The sequence below is a fragment of the Bison bison genome, unplaced genomic scaffold, assembly GCF_000754665.1.
Source record: "Bison bison bison isolate TAMUID 2011002044 unplaced genomic scaffold, Bison_UMD1.0 scf7180017864364, whole genome shotgun sequence".
Lineage (NCBI taxonomy): Eukaryota > Metazoa > Chordata > Mammalia > Artiodactyla > Bovidae > Bison > Bison bison.
In genome coordinates, this window is record NW_011494936.1 from 97,140 (window position 1) to 113,986 (window position 16,847).

The following is a 16,847-nucleotide window of genomic DNA, read 5'->3' on the forward strand; positions in this document are numbered from 1 at the left end:
ACAACACGTGAAAGGTGTTTTAACGTCTACAAAGATTTCTTTTGTTGCCTCAACAGCTAATACACAAGCTATTCCAAGTTGAGCATGAAAAGAAGGAGATGACACCACCCTTATGGCAGAAAGTGAAGAACTAAAGAGCCTCTTGATGAAAGTGAAGTGAAGAGGAGAGTGAAAAAGTTGGCTTAAAACTCAGCATTCATAAAACTAAGATCAGGGCATCTGTTCCCATCATTTCATGGCAAATAGATGGGAAAACAATGGAAACAGTGACAGACTTTATTTTGGGGGGCTTCAAAATCACTGCAGATGGTGACTGCCGCCATGAAATTAAAAGACGCTTACTCCTTGGAAGTAAAGCTATGACCAACCTAGACAGCATATTAAAAAGCAGAGACATTATTTTGCCAACAAAGTTCATCTAGTCAAAGCTATGGTTTTTCCAGTAGTCGTGTATGGATATGAGAGGTGGACTATAAAAAAAGTTGAGCGCTGAAGAATTAATGCTTTTGAATTGTGGTGTTAGAGAAGACCCTTTAGACTCCCTTGGGCTGCAAGGAGATCCAACCAGTCCATCCTAAAGGAAATCAGTCCTGAATATTCATTGGAAGGACAGATGCTGAAGATGAAACTCCAACACTTTGGCCACCTGATGTGAAGAACTGACTCATTTGAAAAGACCCTGATGCTGGGAAAGATTGAAGGCAGCCAGAGGATGAGGTGGTTGGATGGCATCACCGATTCAATGGACATGAGTTTGAGCAAGCTTTGGGAGTTGGTGATAGACAGGGAAGCCTGGTGTGCTGCAGTCCATGGGGTCGGAAAGAGTCAGACATGACTGAGCAACTGAACTGGACTGAACTGAATTGAATATCTACTTGGATTTACAATAAAGGAAATGCATTATTCAAAGAATAGTTTCATTTAAACTGTATTACATTATGCTATTATTATTAATATTATTCAGTTCAGTACAGTTCAGTTGCTCAGTCATGTCCAACTCTTTGCAACCACATGAATTGCAGCACGCCAGGCCTCCTGTCCATCACCATCTCCTGGAGTTCACTCAGACTCACGTCCATCTAGTCAGTGATGCCATCCAGCCATCTCATCCTCTGTCATCCCCTTTTCCTCCTGCCCACAATCCCTCCCAGCATCAGAGTCTTTTCCAAAGAGTCAACTCTTCGCATGAGGTGGCCAAAGTACTGGAGTTTCAGCTTTAGCATCATTCCTTCCAAAGAACACCCAGGGCTGATCTCCTTTAGAATGGACTGGTTGGATCTCCTCGAAATCCAAGGGACTCTCAAGAGTCTTCTCCAACACCACAGTTCAAAACCAGCAATTCTTTGGCACTCAGCTTTCTTCACAGTCCAACTCTCACATCCATACATGACCACAGGAAAAACCATAGCCTTGACTAGATGGACCTTTGCTGGAAAAATAATGTCTGTGCTTTTCAATATGCTATCTAGGTTGGTCATAACTTTTCTTCAAAGGAGTAAGCGTCTTTTAATACGTATATATTACAGCACATTAAATGGTTTCATTTAAAGTGCACGCTTTTCAGGGAGGCAGTACAAAGAGGACAAACTCTGGGGATTACAAACACACAGGCCCTAGCTCCTATTTACTTGGTATATTTAATCACCATAAACTTCAGTTTTGTCATCTGTTAGATGGGAATAAAAATAGTAACTACTCCTCACAAGACTTGTGAGACTCCTATAAAGCCTCTGGCACTTGTCACTCAACATACATTAGGTCTTACTATTGTCTATTGTTATTTGCTTATATTTACCTTAAATATTAACTATTTAAGTTATTGCCTTAATAACTTATCAAATATGTCCTCTTTTCTTTCAGTTGGTTATCAATGAACATTTATTTACCTTGCACTTTTTACAACAAAGACCATCACTGCATTGGGAGTCTTGAGTCAAGGTACATTTCTTACAACACTCTGCTCCTTCAAGGACACATTCCTAAGGAATATAAACATTTGGAAAAAATGAAAGTGGTGTTATTTTCCTGAAAGCATCAGGCTATTTTCCAAAATAAATGTACAGCCTCACAATTATCATCTTTGTTCCAGAAATCTTATGAAATTTCTAGGCACAACACTTGCTCTGTATGGTTCAGTGTGGATCTAGAATAACCCCAAATAACCTAAAGAAATCATCCAAACACAAAGACTTACTGCCGGGGTCCCACAGTCACACTCCTCGCCAGTTTCAATGAAGCCATTGCCACACTCAGGAGGATCAAGAAGCTGTGGAATGAAAAACAGGAAGGGCACTAAAATGTAGAAAAATCAGCACCAAATATAAGATTATGAGATCACAAGTGTCACAACTATACTTCTGGCCTGTCAGTCATTTCAAAATATATTTTTATTTTCCTAAGCTATAAAGTATGACTGTAGAATTTTAGAACTGGAAACTTTAGAAGTGTCTAGTATTGATTCCATTTCAGACTTAATCATATTTTCATATATAACACACACACCAACTAGGGTCTGATAAGTGCCATCAAAGCAAAAAATGATCTAGGCATTGGCTAAAACAAAGCCAGATGGACTCCTAAAATTTCATTTCAAACAGGAGCAAGGGATTTGGAGTCAGAATGTCTGTATTCAAATCTTGGCTTAGCCATGTATCTTGGGGAAATGGCTTGCCATCTCAGAGCCCAAGTGTTTTAATATTTAAAACAATAATAGCAATAATATCAGTTTCCATCTACATAATGAATTATTCTGACAATCAAATACAATTATCTGTGAAAAGCTCTGTATCAACTGTATTAACTTGTGAAACAAAGTTATTTTGTGAGCAGTGAGGAAAACATCACAAAAATTAATAAATTCACTGATTTATTTAATATAAAATTCAGCTCTACCTATTAACATAGCTTTGCAGAGAACAGCAGTAATAATTTGCCCCAGAGATGGGGATTAATGAGAGAAGAAAGACCTCCTTTTCCATTAGTATGAATTATGATTCAGTATCCAAAGGGGAAAAAAAATGCATCAAGAAAATGAAAAAGAAATGCAAAGTAAAATCGTTTTTGTAAGCAAACCCTGAATCCTCATTTGGCTTTATGAAAAGAAAATGAACGTCTTTCAGAAAGCAAAACTCTAATTTATACCTGCTTTTTATTCCCATCAGAATAGTCCATGATTAATTTAATTCAGAAATGCAGACATTTAGCATATCAAGAATACGTACATATGAACCAAATTGAAAAGTTTCGCTCCATTAGACACAATGAATGAAAATTTGTGTTTATAATATTTGAGAAAGATTAATAACTTAACAACTCTGATCACACTTATTACCTTAGAAGGTTTGTTGAAAAGGCAAGCACCACCTCCACTATTTAGGAAGTCATGATACTCTTCAATATTACACTGGGTAAACTTTTTAGGAAGATAATATCTATAAGAGAGAAGAAAGGCAATAGCTGGGTATAATTTCTGTCTCCCTTGTTTGTAGACTAGTTTTAAAATTTAACACTGTTAACACTGTACATTATTCCTAAAAATTAAATAAATAAATAATAAATTCCACTTATGCATAATATCTGCATTGAGAAGGGAATGGCAACCCACTCCAGTATTCTTGCCTGGAAAATCGCATGGACAGAGGAGACTGGCGGACTACAGTCCGTGTGGTCACAAAAGTCAGACACAACTTAGTGACTAAACAACAACAGCAACACATTCATCATTGGTGACTAATGGTAACTACGTGCTCAGTCAAATCCGACTCTTGGCGACCCCAGGGACTGTAGCCACCAGGCTCTTCTGTCCCTGGGATTTTCAAGGTAAGAATACAGGAGCGGGTTGCCATTTCTTCCTCCAGGGGACCTTCCCGACCCAGGGATCAAACCCATGTTTCTTGTATCTTTGATACTGGCAGGCAGATTCTTTACCACTGTGCCATCTGGGAAGTCCAGTGGCAACTATAATTTGCTCTGCATCATCTGCATACCCATTCAAAGGAAACACACACCTACATATGTGTAATTTCCATCAAAGAGAGTTAGAAATAATTTATTCCACAATAAGTCTTTCCTAAATATTACATCTAGGCTGGAACCCAAACTGCAGAGCATTCTGCAAAATAACTGGCCTGTAATCTATAAATGTGTCAAAAATAGACAGGAATCATCCCAGACTGAAGAGACCAAAACCTGACTGTAATCAAAAAATCCTGATTCTGAAGTTTTTGCTAAAATGCCATTGTGGAAACAAAGGGCCAGTCCTGAATGAGGGCTTGATTTTCTTGGTTGAATTGTGGTCCTATAGGAAGATGCCTTTGTTTATAGAAATGTACATTTTTGTTGTTGTTTTTGTCTAGTCACCAAGTTGTGTTCAGTGTCCAACTCTTCACGATCCCGTGGACTGCAGCACACCAGGCCTCTGTCCCTCACCATCTCCCTGAGTTTGCCCAAGTTTATGTCCACAGAAAGTACATTAAGTTTAGCATTTTGAAGTGATAGGCACCATGGTAGAACTTATGATTCAGAAACAAAAGCTTTGTAACTATTCTTCCAGTTCTTCAAGTCTCAGATTGCTTCAAAATACTATATATATATATATCTCCAAATAATATATATTTTTATTATATATATTATATATATATAATATATATATACACACACACACACACACACCCCAAAATAATCAAAGGTCAATAGAAAAAGAAACCTGGCAATAGAGCAAGTTGGTACTATGCATTAAAAATTTTCAGAATGTGAAATAGCCTTAAATCTAGGAATTTTGCTCTAAGAAATTTTTCTTGAGGAATTAATTTGCTATGTGTCCAGAGATGTCTGAATAAAGATATTTATGGTGGCACAATTTATAGCAGCAAATAACATGAAAATAACCTAAATGTTCAACAGAAAACTGTTAACTAAACCGTGATATATTAATAAAACTAAAATACCATGTAGTTACTAATAATCATAGTGTTAAAGAATGAAGACTTAGAAAAATGCTGACTCTATAATGTTAAGTAAAAAATGAATAAACAGCTATAACCAGTATAATCCAAATTGTATAAAACAATAAAAATGGAAAGAGAAAAAATACAAAACTACTGGATTTATTTTATTTTTTTGGCTGCACCTCATGGCATGCAGGATCTTATTTCCCGATCAGGGATCGAAACTTTGCCTTCTGGCAGCGGAAGCATGGATGGCCAAGGAATTCCCAAGATACTAGGTTTAAACAAAACTATTTTAACGTTCTGTTAACAGGGGCTTCCTTGGTAGCGCAGCTGGTAAAGAATCCACCTACAGTGCAGGAAAACCCAGTTCAATTCCTGGGTTGGGAAGATCCCCTGGAGAAGGGACAGGCTACCCATTCCAGTATTCTTGCCTGGAGAATTCCACGGACAGAGGAGCCTGGTGGGCTACAGTCCATGGGGTCGCAAAATGTAGGACAGGACTGAGCGACTAAACACAGCACAGCACATTTTAATATTAACCATAGTTATCACCTGATGGCAAGAAAAGAGGTGGTACAAATTTTATTTTCTGTGTTTTTCAAAACTTGTTTTACATTGAGCTTTTCATAAAAGTGAAAACACAATTAAGATAAGAATGAATAGATTTTTATAAAAATCTCTCCCCCTAGCCTGTGCACTTATATTCCCACTTCTTAGCATAACGGTTAATGTTTAAGTGAATTAACTAATGGAATTTACAATTATTTACTGTAAATTCATTTATCAAGTATTTCATGTCAAACCCTCCATATAAAGCCGTACTGAGTTTAAATTGTCTGAACAACTTCCTTATTCTGAAATAATGCCATTTGTAGCAACATGGATGGAAATAGAGATTATCATAGCAAGTGAAGTAAATCAGAACAAAACAAATACCATATGATATCGCTTATATGTGGAATCTAAAATATGATACAAATGAACTTATATACAAAAGAGAAACAGACCCACAGACACACAGGTCGCCAGAGGGGAGAGGGGATGGAGAAGGGATGGATTGGGAGTTTGGGACTAGCAGATGTGAATGCATGCATACTAATTCACTTCAGTTGTATCCAACACTTTGCAACCCTATTCTTTAGGCAACTTTCTAGATAAGAATTCTGGAGTGGGTTGCCATGCCTTCCTCCAGGGGATCTTCTTGACCCAGGGATTGAACTCACATCTCTTACGTCTGCTGCATTGGCAGGCAGGTTCTTTCCCACTAGCACCACCTGGGAAGCCCTGGGATTAGCAGATGAAAACTATTATATAAGGAGTGAATAAACAGCAAGGTCCTACTGTGTAACACAGCGAACTATATTCAATATCCTATGGTAAACCATAACAGAAAAGAATATGAAAAAGAATGTACATATATGTGTAACTGAATCACTTTGCTGCACTGCAGAAATTAATGCAATATTGTAAAACAACTATACTTCAATAATCTTTTGTATGAAATGAGTCGCCAGTCCAGATTCGATGCACGATACTGGATGCTTGGGGCTGGTGCACTGGGACGACCCAGAGGGAGGGTATGGGGAGGGAGGAGGGAGGAGGGTTCAGGATGGGGAACACAGGTACACCTGTGGCGGATTCATTTCGATATTTGGCAAAACTAATACAATATTGTAAAGATTAAAAATAAAATAAAAATTAAAAAAAAAAAGCAATTCTTCAAAAAAAATTATTATATTTACCTGAAGTTGATGGAATCATTTATCCTGCATGGCCCTGACTCACCATATTTCAAAGTCCTATCCCCTCCCTAAAAAAAATCTTTGACTTACTAGCTTAATAGACAGCAATTGTTTTCATAAACAAAAGACTATTTTGTGAAAATCTATTTCCTACAGAGCCACTGAGAAAATTAACTGCCAAGTTTGTCTTAAATCCCTATGGGTAGGGTTCCAGGCACTAACTTATTGACTGCCATCCTCCTAAGAAGACAACAGCACAGTAGAGAAAGGAACAGTGAGTTATTTTTAAATAGAAGTGGCTCACCCAGTGTCTCCCATTATGCATCCAGACCATGTGTCCTCACATTTACACTCACCTAAGAGAAAATGAATACATACACCTTGTTACAAAGTGAAAACATGTGCATTAGAGTAGTTACTATTTTTAAAAGTACATGTTCACTTTATTCCTTATGTACATTTACAAATCAGTAAAAGATCAGTCCTCTAATTTTCCTCACATTTGAAGTGTTTTATGCAATGCATAGCAACAAAACTCTACTTTGACTCTATTGAGATTATATAATTTCTACTCTAAAAGTCTTCTGAAAAATGTTAACAAGTGGCCGTATTTTTAAAGCACTCAGTTAAAATGGCTTAACAATCAAATAGCAATGAAATAGTGATGCATGACCACAGGATTTTGGTTTCATAGGTTTTTATGGAAATTCCTATAATTTCCCATCAATTTTTAAAACCTCTGCACTCAAGGTTGCTGGTAGGAGGCAGTACAGTATATTGGTTAAGCAGAAGTCTTAGAATCAGATACACCTAGGTTCAAAATCTGGGTATACCACTTAATATGTCTGTAATCTTGGAGACATTACCCTTTTAAGATCTAGACACTTTATAGATCTTCATTATCAGCTGATAATGAATACCTTGCAGGACCATCTTGAGGATTAAATGAGCATCTAGATGTAGCTAATTCTGGCATTCAACTGTCTTTTATGGAGTGGGCACTTCATAAATGGTAATTTTTGATGTTGTTGTTTAGTTGCAAGTTGTGTCTGACTCTTTTGTGACCCCATGTTCTGTAGCCCACCAGGCTCCTCTGTCCATGGGATTTCCCAGGCAAGAATACTGGAGTGGGTTGCCATTTCCTTCTCCAGGGGATCTTCCAGGCCCAGGGATCAAACCCATGTCTCCTGTATTGGCAGGCAGATTTTTTAGCACTGAGCCACAAGGCAAGCCCATAAATGGTAATAGTTGTAATTAATATAAACAATCATATTTATGGCATTTGTTGCTAAAATAATAAATATGATTATAGTCAACTTACTTCCCTGGTGGCTCAGATGGTAAAGTGTCTGCCTGCAATGCCAAAGACCCAGATTCGATCCTCAGGTCAGGAAGATCCCCTGGAGAAGGAAATGGCAACCCACTCCAGTCCTCTTGCCTGGAAAATTCCATGGACGGAGGAGCCTGGTAGGCTACAGTCCATGGAGTCACAAAGAGTCGGACACGACTGAGTGACTTCACTTTCACTATAGTCAACTTACTCCAAATATATAGTGCTCGATCATTCTGGTAAAGTAACTCTACCCACTGGGAATATATATTCATCATAGATGTTAAACCTAGCATATTTTATTAGGCCCATATTTTACTCATCCCTTTATCAGATCTGATTCTGCAGGCAAATTCTACCTCTGTAGCAATAGTAAGAGATGTTTTAAATAAGCGATAATAAAACATATACCTTAAACCTCTATGCTGAGATCATTCAAAATTGCCAAACTGAACTTATGTCCTTAAAATTCATAGTTTAATTCAACAACACCTGGCTTTAATGTTTATTATACATGGAGTAAATTTCATGTGTGATGCAAATATTAACATTTGTATTACTTTTGGAAAAAAACATTTTGTGCCCAGGCTATCTTTATACTATCACTCAAAATCTTTTGATTAAACAACTGAGTTAAAGAATTTCATTCTGCAAAATATTTTACAGATAGCCTATTTTAAATATAACTAAACTACACGTGTACTTAAACTTACCACTTGCTAACTTTCTTTTGTCTGAGATAATACCAATATTATGGGCTAACGACTGGGCAAGTGTAACTGCCATTAAGTCCGTTTTCCCAAACTGAAAAACAAAAATAAAATACTTATAAGTGCAAATTATTTTTTATTTAAAATGAATCAGGGAACATGTCACAATATAACTGAAAAAAACTTCTAAGCACTTTATTTAGCAGAGGTTAATACATAATAGCTAGTGCTGAACTATGGAGCATTAAGGAAGAGGTAGTGAGAAATAATTCCATGTTTGACTAAGTCTTATAGAGAAGAAACCAGAGAATCATCAACCTCCAGATTTGGAAACTTAAATCTAATTTTTGAGTCCAAATTTCACCAGTGACATTTCTGAAAAGCTTCATACTTGTATACAACTAAGCCAGTCATCCAGTTAATAGAAAATAAAAATAATTTATTTTGAACTTGCTCATCTTTGTTTGTCTACTAAAACACTTCTAAATTCCCCAAATTAAATAGAACTTGGCTTCAGAAAACAAACAATATGAGTTAGAGGTGGTGCTGATGATGTTCGGTCAAAATAAACTTGAAAACATCTAGGCATATTTCTTTTCAATATGTAGCCTCTCAAAGATTCAGGTATTTTTCTTTTAGATCACTTCTATTGGATTTAGTGCCTGAGGGGTAGAAGTAACCCTTTGGAAAACCGTCTATTTTTTTCCTCCAAAAATTTGCCAAATATTGAGGAAGAAAATTTTCAACTGAGTTGTTAAGTAGCAATCCAATGTTTCAGGGAACTTATCAATTCTCTGGAAAATCAGTCAAAGTGATAAATAGGGTCTTATTTTCAAGAAAGGTAAAGATTTTCTCTATATAATCAGCATATTCCTAAGCCTGGAAATTATTCTGAGTAGAATATGAACAGAATTATCCAATATTATCTTCCATTAATTTCCTATTCTGTCCTTGGGTCATCTGCAGTAACCAGGTTGGCTGTTAATAAAATAACAATATCTGGAGTATATAGAATACTGAGAAATTGTCCCTTAAATATCAGGAAAACATCGTCAGCCATCATACCACTTGGTATTGTACAGATGTTCACACCTACTTCATTCACGCCTCCTCCTTTCAGCAACGAGCAAATCCCACCAATATAAGCTGCCCCGCTCCGGCTACTCTCAAATTGACTTCCCCTTTTAGAAAAGGAAATGAAAAAGGCTTACTGCTCACAGCTCAAATATCATAGCATCTCTCATTATTAATTTACCACGTTTATTTTATCAATACACATACATTTCTATACTGTATATTCTGGAGGTAAGGGAAGAATATGAAAATTATTCACACACATAACCAAAAGAAAAAGTTTCTGAGGAATATTTCCCATTGCAATTAACAATTATCTTAAATAGAACTATACCTCTTGAAAAAGAATCTCTGACATGATTACATGTATGTGGTATTTCTGTCAAAAATGCATATAACTTGAATCTCACAATGAGAAAACATCAGCCATTCGCACAATGAGGAACATTCTATAAAATAACTGGTCTAAACTCTTCAAAAATGTTAACTTCAAAAGAGACAAAGAAAGGCTGAGGAAATACTACAGATTAAAGGAAACCAAAGAGACATGATGATTAAATGTAATGTGTGGTCCTGGATTGGATCTTAGATTTGGACAAGGGGAAGGAGTAGCAAGCTATAAAGTAATATTGAAACAATCGGTGAAATTTGAATTCAGACAGTGGGTTAGATAAAAACATTGTACTGAGGCTAAAGTTTCTGGTTTTGAGAGTTTACTGCAGTTATATAAGAGAATGGGTTTAGTCTCAGGGAATATACACAAGTATTTAGTAGTAAAGGCCCAATAACTAAATGTCTCCAACTTACTCTCAAATGGTTCAGGGAAAAAAAAATAGACACACACACGGATAGAGAGATGGATAGATGGAAGGAAGAAAGAAGAATACAAAGAAGAAAATTATAAAACAAATGGACTAAATTATGAACAGCTGATGAATCTGGGTAAAGGGCATATGGAATTTCCTTGTAGTGTAGTATTCTTGCAACTTTTCTGTAAATTTGGAATTGTATAAAATAAAAAGCTACCTCAAAACTACACTTTTGCTTCCATTTATAACTTTCTTCTACAGCTCTGGCTTTAGATGATTTTATATTAAATATACATGTTACCCCCCAGAACAAACCATAAGAGTAAGAAAAAGTAAAACATAAAATATACTCTAGAGATACTAAGCTCTCCATTAGACCAAAAACAAAGAGAAAATTAGCATTTAAAAGACAGCAATTTAAAGAATATAATTATTCTGTTAAGAATATGAGAACTCCTTATGAGAATTAATGGTACTTTCACTCAGTAAATGCTCTGATTAGATCTCTTGAAAATGAAATATACATGCAATAAGAAAATAACTCAAAATTACCCTATTGAATATTCGTGACAATTTCAAACAATCTGTGCTTTAAAACTTCTTTCAAATATATCTGCTACATCAAATCCTAATTGCATTATGCAGTACAAACAGTACATCTCATCACAAGTAATAAGAGTATTCAACATGGAATGAAGAAAAGTAATAAATCATTAGAAAAGTTACGTACGAAAAAAGGTGAACTGCATCACTTTTCTCTTTGATAAAATCCCTCCTGTATTTCATAAACTCACGTAGGGTGATCAATGGATTTTCAGATATAGCAAACTTGTTGTCAGCCGCCCAGGTTTCCATGGCAACCAATACTATCCTTGTCTTAAGTTGGTCTTTATATATCTAGTATATTAACAAAATGAACACACCAGCTATACACATGGGAAAAAAATTAAATGATTTATGAACAGGCCTACAAAGCTCCTTTTATGGAAAATCCTGTAGTTTTAGTGAAATGTGAGAAACTCCACTATTTTTAAGGGAGTTAATTGTTTTTCTAACTTACACGTTTCCTTTGAGTAATAAGAATCCAACCGTTCACCAAGTAACACCCAAAGAAAAGAGTACTAATTAGATATAAAATACCCCTTTTTGATAGACATTTGCACCCTTACTCAAGGTCCCCCCAGAGTCCATTTTCTGGCACCCTGTAAGATTCAGGCTTCCTTGAGTTTCCCTAGTAAAAAAGGGAACACTCTCCGAGGAGATGATTTCTGTACTCTCTGACTGGCCTTAATTAAACTCATGGGGAAGGTACGGCATAGACTTGTCACGGAAACTGGGAAAGAAGGTACAGTAGAACTACTTATTTGCATCATTCCCGCAGCACCAGGCACTTTTTTGAAAAGGTGCAGCTGTTTTTTCATTGCTAGAAATACGCTGTGAATATCTTTGTTAGGGGCTAGGACTCAACTTTTTCTTTTCCAGTGTGAAAAATACAGGAAAAAAAAAATTTAGCCATAAAGGTATATCTCTGACCTCTTCCTTTTATCATCTTCCCAGTCAGAGATCAAAGTTAAATAAAGTTCATGACAAAGTTACCACGGATTTACAGGACACCTTGGCTAAAGTGCAATTTAGGGCAGTGAAAATATAAGACTATTATCCAATTTATTACCAATCAGGAGATAAAATTCCTCTGTGGCAATTTTGAATCAGGTTCATACTTACTAAATCTGCCATGTTCACCACAGATTTCGCGTACGTATTGGTGAGTACCACTGAAAGCCGATGCTTTTTAAACTGAAAGCAAAAGAAAACAAGTGAAGGACTTGAAGGTCATCAACAAATGCTCATCTCAGCAGAGGAAACACGGCGTAACTAAAAGGCCTTTACAGTTTTCTGTAAAAAAATTCAAGAGTTGACACCTAATTCTTTAGATACTGCAAAGTCTGTGGCAAGGCTCCTAAAGTTTGCGGCCTCACAGATCTTTGAGATAAAATAAAAAATACCCATTGCATCCATTTCAAAAGTTTATTTTTTTGTCACAAGATTATTATTCAAAATGAGAACATATATGAAAGTTATCAACGAATTGCAAGACAAATAAAAGTAGGGTGAAAGCCGGAAAAAGTGAATGTGAATAATGCTGAAAGTATGAAAAGTTCCACAAGGGTTACTCAGTAAAGAGAAGAAACCTCTAATGGTCACAAGGAGGTGACTTACGGCTTGATGTGAACAACATATATCTTTGGTTTGACCTCAAGGCTGTTTTAAAACTCAAGACATATCATGTAAAATCTGGTTTCTGGCTTCATTTAAAATTAGTATCCACACACAGTAATAACTGGCAAGGGCTGAGAAGCAGTCACTCCTATTACATAGACAGACCATGTGACTTCTCTTTTGCCATAGACCTGACCCTTTCCTATTGTTTTATATCTGGCTCACTTTGAACTATCTGCCTATAGATGCTTACAGACATTTGAATTTATGATATCCTGAAATGTCCAAAATATGTGTTTTTACAGCTTATTCTGTAAAAATCTCAGGAAAAATAACAGTCACAAAATTAAATTGGTAGAAATACAAAACTCAGTCCTACCATAAACAAGGAAGAAGCACTCATTAATAATAATTATTATTAATAATTAATTAAAATCTCTATTAGCTTAATCATATTTAAATAAATGACACATTTTCTCCCAAATAATTCAAAGTAAATTAAAATGTATATGTACCTGAAATTAAGTAAAATTCAACAAAGTGCATCACTGAATATATTTAGTTTAAAACTCTAGTTACATGAAACAATTATAATTCACTGTTGTGCAATGAATGTAACCAGGCTGATTATAATACGCCCATGAATTAAATATAAAACATGCCTGTAAACTGGGCATTAAAAAAAAAACTGACTCAATAAAAAGTTTGGCTAGATTTTTATCCTAAAAATCTTCACAGCTTGGCTATATAAGCTTTTCTTTTTTTATTCTATATTGGAGAATATTTTGATTAACAATGTATTAGTTTCAGGTATACAACAAAGTGATTCAGTTATACATATACATGTATCTATTATATTTCAAATTCTTTTCTCATTTAGGTTATTATAAAATATTGAGTTCCCTGTGCTATACAGGGTCCTTGTTGGTTATATATTTTAAATACAGCAGTGTGCACAGGTCAATCCCAAACTCCCAAGCTATCCCTCTTTCCATCTTAACCATGAATTTTTTTTCTAAGTCTGTAAGTCTGTTTCTGTTTTGTAAATAAGTCTATAAGCCTTTCCAAATGGTTTATTGCACAACAAAATAAAAACAGAAAAAAATGCTTTTATTAGGATAAAGCTAACATTGCAAATTAAAGTGTCATATTATTGCTGCTTCACTTTTTCAATTATAAAATGGAAGTTTCCCTTTTTTTTTTTAACCTTGCCATTTTAGTAAGAGAAGATATGAGCCCCTACATTAACTAAGCAAATCCAAGGAATTAACATTATGAATCACAGAAATATTTTTGGAACTTCACAAAATACTGTGAATTGATTTACCTAAGAGTGTTTTCCTGTTTACAGGTTGTTGCTGGGTAACAGAAATGTTTGATTATACAAATACCTTTTCCAGGTTACAACTTCATAGGCTTCTTTCTTCTAAACATATTTCTGCACCCACCAGTTTTATGCTAGGCATGGGCAAGTTCAAACAACACGAAATTCAGCAAACCTTACCATGAGATGATCATTCACAATCATCAGTTCAATATATTTGGTTTCCTCCTCTACATTACGAGGATATCGACGAAGCTGCAATATAATAAAGGAAACAGCACATAAATAAGCCCTGGTAACTTGGCTGTGGGAAACTTATGTTACACATTAGGTCCTCAGATGTGATCCATCTTAGAACTGAAAGTCTGTACCCTTTTACTAATCTCTCCCTTTTCCCCCACTGCCTAGCCCCTGGCAACCATGTTTCTACTCTGTTTCTACGTGTTTTTGTTTGTTTGTTTTGTGTTTAGATTCCACATGTAAGTGATACCATGCCATATTTGTCTGTCTCTGCCTGGCTTATTTCACTCAGCTTAATGCCCTCCAGGTCCATCCATGTTGTTGCAAATGGCAAGATTTCCTTCTTTATTAAGGCCAAGTAATATTCAACTGTGTGTCTCAGGGACAAGACTTCTAGGTCAGAATCCCGGCTCCATTGCCAGGTAACCCAGTGTAACCATGGGCTAGTTTCTTAAGTCTCTTATGTTTCAGTGTCTTTAAAATAGGGATAATGATAATGCCTTCCTCAAAAAATTGTTATGAGGATTAAATACATTAATACAATTGCTCATGGTGAGTACTCAAAATATTTAGCAATTATTATTCATGTTAGAAATCTGTCTATAAACACATTTTACTTCATACTTACTAAACATATATTAAAAAGAAAATACCTGGTCCCTTCAACTGCTTTGTCTTACTAGACACTTATTTCTCTCATCTGGTTTTTATGTCATACACACACCTACACCAACTACCACCACAACTGTGATGATATCTTAATTCTGATGACCAGAGTTTTTATTTTGTATAAACCATTTACCAGATCTATGATTCTGGGCAAGTCATGTGCACATTTCAGAGACATCTATTATTTTTCCTGTGAAGGGATAATAATAGTACCCACTTCATGTGGTTTAAAGCATTGTACAGTAAACAATATACTGCTACTATTATTAAGTTCAATATGCATTGAACATTCATAAAGCAGACATTCTGATTTTATATCCTAGACTCCAGAGTAGTTCAAGTGTGACAATAGCATTTTGCAGCTTTAAAACTTGATAGAGTCATTCTTAAGAGGGTATTCTTAAGGGGATAAACATAAGGGCTTGTACCATCCAAGCAAACTTCATGATGTGGTTGGTATATACTCAGGTGAGGAAGGAGGCCTATGGTAGAAACAGCCTGAGAGGCCACAGAAGCGGCCCCATAATCCATCTGTATGACGAGTGTCCATATTATCGCCACTATCTTGAGTGTTTTTTGAGTCTATGAAATAATATGGCCCTGACTCCACTGCTGCTATGAATGTGTCACCCGTGCTGTTTACCACACTGTGGCAAATGCCTGAAACTAATTCTTACCTCTTACAGACTTAATGTAGATTAAATTGACTGGCAGTGGCCAAATGTTTTTAAAATATTGTGACATATACCTGTGAATACATACCTGCCGTTTACTCCTTTTTGGTCTTGGCTTCAAAATAAATTTTGGTGGAGTGATATTTACTTGTTGGAATTCTAAAAGGAAACAAAAATAAATTTAACTTAGTGCATTTGCCAGGTTTCTTTCATGAAGGGCAATCAAACTTCTACCAGCCCTAATTAGTATAAATTATATAACTTTACTTTAATCAACAATGATTATTATAATTATAATCTATAAATTATATAACTATACATAATTATTATTAATTTTATAATGTAAATATCACACTTAATGACAATATAGAACATTAATCTAGGCAATTACATTTATATTAATATAAATAAACATACCACAAAGGAATACAATTCAAAAAAATCTCAAGCATTATTCCAGTTCTAATTTATCTCAAAATTTTTCTCATATTTCTTTTATAAATGCCATCATATTTTAATGGGAAATCATCCAAATAGCCACTTGACCTTCCCTTCCACCACTAGCCTTCACTAAAGAATGACACGCGAAAGGCTGGTGAAGATGTGGAGCAATTAGAACTCTCGTATAATGCTGAGAGTATACAATGGTATGACCGCTTCAGGAAAAGGTTCAGAGATTCTTTATTCAACAGTAGTTCTTAAATTGTATTCCTTGGACTAGAGGCATTAGCATTACCTGAGAACTTGGAAAAGTAAATTCTCACAACCCACCCAAGACGTACTTAATCAAAAGCTCTAGAAATTTGTGCAGCCACTAGGAAAAGCATTATGACTATTTCTCAAAATATCTGAACAGAAATACCATATGATTTTAACAATCCTACTTCTAGGCATATAGCCTAAGGAATTTAAATCAGGATTTCACATTAGTGTCTGCATGCCCATGTTCACTGCAACATTATTGACAGCAGTCAAGATACAGAAGCAACCTAAATGTCCATCAGTGGATGAATGGATAAAGAATATATGGTATATACACACAATGGAATATTAACCAGTCTTATAAAAGAAAATCCTGCCATTTGCAACAACACAGGTGAACCTAG

The 16,847-nt window shown here is 35.5% G+C and overlaps 1 protein-coding gene across 4 annotated transcripts in view; it reads right to left on the bottom strand.

Moving 5' to 3' along the window:
• Positions 1–16,847, bottom strand: part of ADAM22 (ADAM metallopeptidase domain 22) — a 238,154-nt gene that overhangs the window by 56,705 nt on the left and 164,602 nt on the right. For all 4 annotated transcript variants that reach the window (XM_010855352.1, XM_010855353.1, XM_010855351.1 and 1 more), the window contains 10 exons: positions 15,830–15,900; positions 14,339–14,413; positions 12,340–12,411; positions 11,345–11,511; positions 9,828–9,912; positions 8,735–8,825; positions 6,996–7,047; positions 3,332–3,431; positions 2,195–2,266; positions 1,887–1,979 (listed from right to left, as the gene is read on the bottom strand). In XM_010855352.1, coding sequence (XP_010853654.1) covers positions 1,887–1,979; positions 2,195–2,266; positions 3,332–3,431; positions 6,996–7,047; positions 8,735–8,825; positions 9,828–9,912; positions 11,345–11,511; positions 12,340–12,411; positions 14,339–14,413; positions 15,830–15,900 — 878 coding nt within the window. The remainder of the gene's footprint in view (positions 1–1,886; positions 1,980–2,194; positions 2,267–3,331; positions 3,432–6,995; positions 7,048–8,734; positions 8,826–9,827; positions 9,913–11,344; positions 11,512–12,339; positions 12,412–14,338; positions 14,414–15,829; positions 15,901–16,847) is intronic.